We start from the raw sequence: 7,191 nt of genomic DNA, 5'->3' as shown, positions 1-7,191 counted from the left end.
GGGGGGGGGGAGACGCGCGCTCGCTCAGGCGGCGATCTCGTCGTCGCCGCCGCCGGCCTCCGCGCCGGCGCTGTCGACGACGACGAGGAGGTCGCCCGGCTGGACGTCGTCGCCGTCGGCGACGGCGACGGACTTGACGACGCCCGCGACGGCGGACGACACGACGGTCTCCATCTTCATGGCCGACAGCACGACGAGCGGCTCTCCCACGGCGACGGCCGCGCCCGGCGCGACCTTGACGTCGACGACGACGCCCGGCATGGGCGCGCCGACGGAGCCGAGGTCGCCGGGGCTCGCCTTGGGCCGGACGACGACGTCCGCGGACGCGGACGTGTCGACGCGCGTCACGGACCGCGGGAAACCGTTGACCTCGAAGAAGCACTCGCGCGTGCCCTTCTTCTCGTCGAGGTCGCCCATGCCCGTGAGCTTGACGTTGACCGTCACGCCCTGGCCGAAGCTCAGCTCGAGCTCCTCGCCGACGTCGAGCGGCTCGACGAACGCGCGCGTCGGCAGGTTCGACAGGTCGCCGAACTCCCGCGTCGTGGCCATGAAGTCGTCGAAGACCTGGGGGTACATGACCGCGGACATGAGCTGCCGGTCGTCGACGGCGACGCCGTGCTTCTCCTCGAGCTCCGCGCGGACCTTCTCCAAATCCACGGCCGGGAGCTGCGCGCCGGGCCGCCCCGCGAAGGTCTCGTCGGTCTTGCCCGCGCCCGCGAGCACGTGCGTGCGCAGCGGCTCCGGGAAGCCGCCGTAGGGGATGCCCAGCGCGCCCTGGAAGAACTCGACGACGCTCGAGGGGAAGTTGAGCGACTCCGCGCGGTCCCGCACGTCGGCTTTCGTCAAACCGTTCGTGACCATGAACTGCGCCAAATCGCCGCAGGTCTTCGACGACGGCGTCACCTTGACGATGTCGCCGAGGAGCTCGTTGGCGTCGGCGTAGGCGGCCTTGACCTGGGGCCACTTCTCGCTCAGGCCCATCTGCGTCGCCTGGAAGAGCATGTTCGTGTACTGGCCGCCCGGGATCTCGTGGTCGTAGACCTCCGCGGAGCCGCTCTTCTGGCCGCTCTCGAAGGCCGCGTAGGACACGCGCGTCGACTCCCAGTAGTCGATGAGGGGCGCCAGCTCCTTGAGGTCCACGCCCGTGTCGAGGTACGAGCCTTTCAGGGACGCGACGACCGCGCCCATGGACGGCTGCGACGTGAGCCCGGACATGGAATCCACGGCGACGTCGACGGCGTCCGCGCCGTTCTTCGCCGCGGCGAGCATGGCGGCGACGCCCGTGCCCGCCGTGTCGTGCGTGTGCACGTGGATGGGCAGGTCCGGGAACTCCAAGCGCAGCGCGTGCACGAGCGTCGACGCGGCCGCCGGCGTCAACAACCCCGCCATGTCCTTGATGGCCAGCACGTGGATGCCCTTGGCCTTGAGCTCCGTCGCCAGATTCAGGTAGTAGTCCAAATTGTACTTGGAGTCCGGGTCCGTGACGTCGCCCGAGTAGGAGATCGCCGCCTCGACGACGCCGCCGGCCGCGCCGACGGCGTCGATGCCGAGCCGCAGGTTCTCGACGTAGTTGAGCGAGTCGAAGACTCGAAAGACGTCCATGCCGCTCTTGACGGCGACGTCGCAGAACTTGAAGACCGCGTTGTCCGGGTACGACGTGTAGCCGACGCCGTTCGCGCCGCGGAGGAGCATCTGGAAGGGCACGTTCGGGATCTTCTCCCGCAATTCCTCGAGGCGCGCCCAGGGGCACTCGTGGAGGAAGCGCAAAGCGACGTCGAAGGTCGCGCCGCCCCAGGTCTCCAGCGAGTAGCAGTTGTGGAGCGCGTGCGCCGCGTAGGGCGCCGCCGCGACGAGGTCCTTGGTCCGCGCGCGCGTCGCGAGGAGCGACTGGTGCGCGTCGCGCATCGTCGTGTCCGTGAGCAGCAGCCCCTTGTGCTGGCGCACGGCCCGGGCGAAGCCCTCGGGCCCCTCGGCCTCGAGCACCTGCTTGAGGCCGATGCGCGGCTTCAGGGGCACGGCCGGCGGCAGGACCTGCGCGTAGCGCGGCGTCGGCGGGCCCGCGGCGCCGACGGCGCGCCGCCCGTTGACCGCGAGCTCCGCGAGGTACTCGAGCAGCTTCGACGCGCGGTCGCCGCCGGCCTTGAACTGGAAGAGCTCCGGGTTGTCGCCGATGAAGGACGTCGTCGCCGCGCCCGCGCGGAAGTCCGGGTGCTTGAGCACGTTGAGCATGAAGCCGATGTTCGTCTTCACGCCGCGGATCCGCGTTTCCCGCAACGCGCGCGACAATTTGACGATGGCGCCCTCGTAGGTCAGCGCGGAGCCCGTGACCTTCATGAGCAGGGAGTCGTAGTGGGGCGAGATGACGGCGCCCGTGAACGAGTTGCCCCCGTCGAGGCGAATCCCGAACCCCTCCGCGGGGCGCCACACCTGGAGCCGGCCGACGTCGGGCCGGAAGTCGGCCTCGGGGTCTTCCGTGGTCACGCGGCTCTGGATCGCGTAGCCCCGGACCTGGACGTCGTCCTGGTCCGCGAGGCCGATCTCGGCGAGCGTCTTGCCCGCCGTCACCATGATCTGCGACTGCACCAAATCGACGCCCGTGACGACCTCCGTCACCGTGTGCTCGACCTGGATCCGCGGGTTCACCTCGATGAAGTAGTGCTTCCACGTCGCCGGGTCCACGAGGAACTCCACCGTGCCCGCGCAGCCTGTGTGGAAATCAACCAGTGAGCTGGGACGTCGGGGCCAAACTTCAGAATTCTCTAGCTCGGTCAAATCGAAGTCGATTCGGCTGATTTTTGGACGAATTGATTGCTCTCAGCGAGTTCTCGAAGCACGGCGGAAGTGCTCGTGTCGAAACATTCGAATACGCGCACATTGAAGTCGGGTTGAAGATTTGATTTCCACACAGCGCGCAGCGGTAGCCCGCGGCGGACGTGAGGCGCACGGCGTCGGCCAGCAGCGCCGCCCGCAGGTCGTCGGGCAGGCCGACGGACGGCGCGATCTCGACGACCTTCTGGAAGCGGCGCTGCACGGAGCAGTCGCGGTCGTAGAGGTGCACCGTCGACTCGCCGTCGCTGAGGATCTGCACCTCGACGTGGCGCGGCGAGTCCACGTAGCGCTCGACGAAGACCGCGGCGTTGCCGAAGGCGGACAACGCCTCCGACTGCGCGCGCGCCAAATTTTCCTCGAGCTCGGACGCGTCGCGGACGACGCGCATGCCGCGGCCGCCGCCGCCGTGGGCCGCCTTGACGATGACGGGGTAGCCCACGGGGTCGTCGCCGCCCTCGACGAACGCGCGGACCTCCTCGAGCGTGTTGCACTCGCCCGGCGTGCCGGGGACGACGGGCACGCCGGTGTCGACCGCGAGCTGCCGCGCGAGGGTCTTGTCGCCGAACTTGTTGAGCACGGACGACTCGGGCCCGACGAAGGCGATGCCGTTGGCCTCGCAGAGCCGCGCGAAGTGCACGTTCTCGCTCAAGAAGCCGTAGCCGGGGTGGATCGCGTCGACCCCGTTCGCGAGCGCGACGTCCACGATCTCCTCGTAGCCGAGGTAGGCGCCCACGGGCGACGCCTCCTTGCCCACCAGATAAGCCTCGTCGGCCTTGTAGCGGTGCATGGACTTCATGTCCTCCTTGCTGTAGATGGCGACCGTGCGGATGTCCAATTCCGTCGCCGCGCGGAAGATGCGGATCGCGATCTCGCCGCGGTTCGCCGCCATGAGCTTGCGGATGGGCCGCCGCGGCGCGAGGGCGAAGGCGCGCGTCGCGGGTCGCGCGGCGCCGGGGCGCCGGAGGCCGCCCCGGGCGGCGCGCAGCATACGGTGCATGGGACTAGACCTCGACGTTGCTTCGGTGCGTCGCGCGACGTCGGGTGTTCGGGTGGTAGCTCGGGAGCGGGAGGCGGCTGTCGAGCGATGGCCTCAGACCCCCGGTGCGTCGACGAGGCTGCGCAGATCCGCAATTGACTTTGCGGGCGACGAGAACAGCCGATTCTGCGATTGGCAGGCGCTGCGGGCGCGCCGACGATGCCCTTCAAGTGCCGTGTCCTTGCCACAGGCGATGGACGCGGCGCCTGATCTTGAGCAGCTACAGTGATGGCCTCGTCCTACGCCGACGCCGCCGCGTGCCTCGCCAAGGTAGAAAAGGGCTCGCGGAGCCTCAAGTCGGCGGCCTACGAGTCGCGCGACCCCAAAAAGACCTACGCGCTCTGCGCCGAGGCCCTGAAGGTGCGCGCGTCGCTGCGCGCGGCCATCGCGGCGACGGACCTGCGGGACGCCCTGGGCAAGCACGACGGGCGCGTCCTCCTGCTGGCCTGCTACGACGCCCTGGCCGGCCGGGGCCTGCCGAAGCGCGCGGGCGGCAAACTGCTCCGGGGCGTCAAGGAGCGGCTGCCGGCCCTCAAAGCCGCCTTCGAGGCCCACGTCGCCACGCAGGCGCCCGCCGCGCCGAAGCCGCCGGCGCGGGCCGTGCGCTACGCGCGCGTGAACCCGCTGCGAGGCGCGACGAAGGCAAGCGTGCGCGCGGCGCTCGGCGACGTCGGCGCAACGTTAACGGACGACGCGCACCTCGACGAGGTGCTGGCCTTCCCCGGCGCGCTGGCGAGCACGCTCCACGGGGGGCACGCCCTCGTGGCGTCGGGCCAGATCATCCTCCAGGACAAGGCGTCCTGCTTCCCCGCGAAGGCGCTGTTGGGGGATTTGCCGCCGTCGTGGCGCGGCGACGTGCTCGACGCGTGCGCGGCGCCGGGCAACAAGACGACGCACGCCGCGGCGTTGTTGGGAGACCGGGGCGCGGTCCACGCCTTCGATCGAGACGCGCGGCGTTTGGAGATCTTGGCGCGCCGCGCGGCGGAGGCCGGCGCGGCCGTCGAAGCGTCGAACGCGGACTTCCTCGCGGCGACGGTCGCGACGTTCCCCGCGGCGTCCAAGATCCGCGCCGTGCTCCTGGACCCGTCCTGCTCCGGCAGCGGCATGGACGGCGTCGAGCGGAACGTCATGCGCGACGACGCGGACGCGGCGCGCGTCGCGAACGGGGCAGCACAAGAGAGCGAAATTCCCAACTTTAAAGGCTCCGATCTCGGCCATTTTCCACTCGTTTCGGCTGATTTTTGGACGAGCGATCATCTCTCGGAACGGTCTCGAAGCGTGGATGCTTTTTCCGGAACGCGCGCGCGCGGAACACTCACGTTGAAGCGACGTTGAATCACTCTTGTGCAGGTCGCGAAGCTCGCGGCGTTCCAAACGGAAGCGCTCGCGCACGCGCTCGCGGCCTTCCCCAACGCGGAGCGCGTCGCCTACTCGACGTGCTCCGTCCACGACGCGGAGAACGAGGCCGTCGTCGCCGCGGCGCTCGCGGCGGCCCCGGGCTGGCGCCTCCGCGCCGCGCTCCCGGCCTGGCCGCGCCGCGGCCGCGCGGCCGCGGGCCTCGGCGCGGACGACGCCGCCAAGCTCGTGCGCACGGACCCGGCCGCGGACGACACCATCGGCTTCTTCCTCGCGCTCTTCGAGCGCGGCGCGCCGAAGCGGGCCCGCGACGCCGGCGACGGCGACGCGCCGTCCGCGCGCAACGCGCGGCGCAAGGCCAAGCGCCGCAAGAAGAAGCAGGCGGCCTTCGCCGCGGGCCGGCCGGGGGAAGGCGCGTCGTAATGGTTCTAGCGAACGAGGACTGGTGGTAGCCGCGGGTCGGGGAGGCCGGGCGCGCGGCCGAGGCGTCCGACGACGAGGGCGGCGCGCTAGTCGTGGGGCTCGACGACGTAGTCGATGCTCGGGAGGCTGGGGTCGCCGCGGTAGAAGTACTTCTCCCAGTCCGGGTCGCAGAGGCGGACCCAGCCCGAGCCCGCGGCCCCCCGGGGCACCCCGCGCTGCTCCGCGACCGCGCGGCGCTGCTCCGCGCCGTCGCCGCCGGGAGCGCAGGGCGGCACCTCGTCGAGGGGCGGCCAGGGCTCCACCTTGTCGGGCGGCAGCCTGGCGTCGATCGCCGCCTGCGCCGCGGCGACGCGCGCGGCGACGCGGTCGCGCGCCGCGCCCTCGCCGGCGCGCGCGTAGAACTCGCGCGCGTCGAGGAGCTCGACCGCGTCGGGGCCGCCGAGGACGGGCATGAGCATCGTGCCCACCTCGCCCGGGCCGGCGAACTGGCACTTGCCGCCGAGGCCCTTCCATTGCGCGCGGAAGAGGAGCGACAGCAGGCAGGACCGCATGTACCGGTCGTGGGCCTCGCGCTTCCCCAGGGGTTCGCCCGCGGTCTCGGCGAACATGTCGTAGAGGGGATCGAGCGCGGCCTGGAGCTCGTTCACGCCGAGATCCGCGCCGACGTTCGCCGCGCACCTTGCGATGGAGAAGGCGCCCATCTTCGTCGGCGAGAGTTTGTACGCTTCGTGCGAGAGCCCGAGGGCGTCGCGCGCGACGCGCAGGCTCTCGGGGAGCCCCTCGCGGCCCGCGACGGACATGAGCAGCGCCGAGGCCTTGGACGCGAGCAGGTGCGCGCGCGCCTCGGCGTCGGCGCCGGAAACGCCCGGCCCGTAGAACTGGAGCGCGCGGTCGAAGCCCGCGGCGATGTCGTCGACGCTCGCGGACTCCGCCGCGAACGCGGCGACCATCGCCTCGCGGCTGGTGCCGACGCGCTGGAGCGTCTCGGACACTTTGAGGAGCGCGTTTGTCGACTCCGTCTTGAGGCGGTCCGCCTCGTCGCGGTCGGGCGCCGTCTCGCGCGCGAGGTTCGCCGGCTTGAGCGCGAGCGTCTGGCCGCCGCTCGCGTCGAGCCGGACCTTGAGCCGCTCGTTTTGCAGCCCCGTGACCGTGCCGTGCTTGCCGTTGTGCTCCGCGGCGCCCTTGAGGCCGTGGAGCTCGACGCGGGCCCCCATCGAGAAGTCATCGGCTACAGTCACCATGCTTCTTTGAGAGCGCGACGCGATGGAGGATGTAAGGTCGTGTGGCACTTCGGCGGCGCGGTCAGAGACACGAGGAATTGGCGGCGCAAGGAGCGGTTCGAAACTGCTCGCCGAAACCTTGCCGCAGATCTCGATCTGCCGCAGCAGTTCGAGCCGTGAAGGCGGGCCTCTACGATGGGGCCAGCCGCGCGCATAAACCCGACCAGCCCGGTCGCGTCGCGGCCCGCTGCGCCGCGTCCGACGTCCGCGACGCATACGCCACCGAAGCGCCGGCCGCCGCGCTGCGACGCGCTGCGCGTCGTCGGT

General features: G+C 71.1%; 1 protein-coding gene across 1 annotated transcript; it reads right to left on the bottom strand.

The window, feature by feature from the left end:
- Nucleotides 1-24: 24 nt before the first annotated feature.
- Nucleotides 25-3,826, bottom strand: AURANDRAFT_65502 (hypothetical protein; the record flags this gene model as incomplete). The annotated part of the gene is made up of 2 exons (XM_009040432.1): nucleotides 25-2,705; nucleotides 2,905-3,826. 2 exons carry the CDS (start codon nucleotides 3,824-3,826, stop codon nucleotides 25-27), a joined length of 3,603 nt encoding a protein of 1,200 aa, XP_009038680.1.
- Between the last annotated feature and the right edge of the window lie 3,365 nt (nucleotides 3,827-7,191).

Source organism: Aureococcus anophagefferens (assembly GCF_000186865.1).
Source record: "Aureococcus anophagefferens unplaced genomic scaffold AURANscaffold_15, whole genome shotgun sequence".
Classification (NCBI taxonomy): Eukaryota; class Pelagophyceae; order Pelagomonadales; family Pelagomonadaceae; genus Aureococcus; species Aureococcus anophagefferens.
Note: the sequence above shows the minus strand (reverse complement) of the source record. Positions and strands in the feature narration are given on the sequence as shown.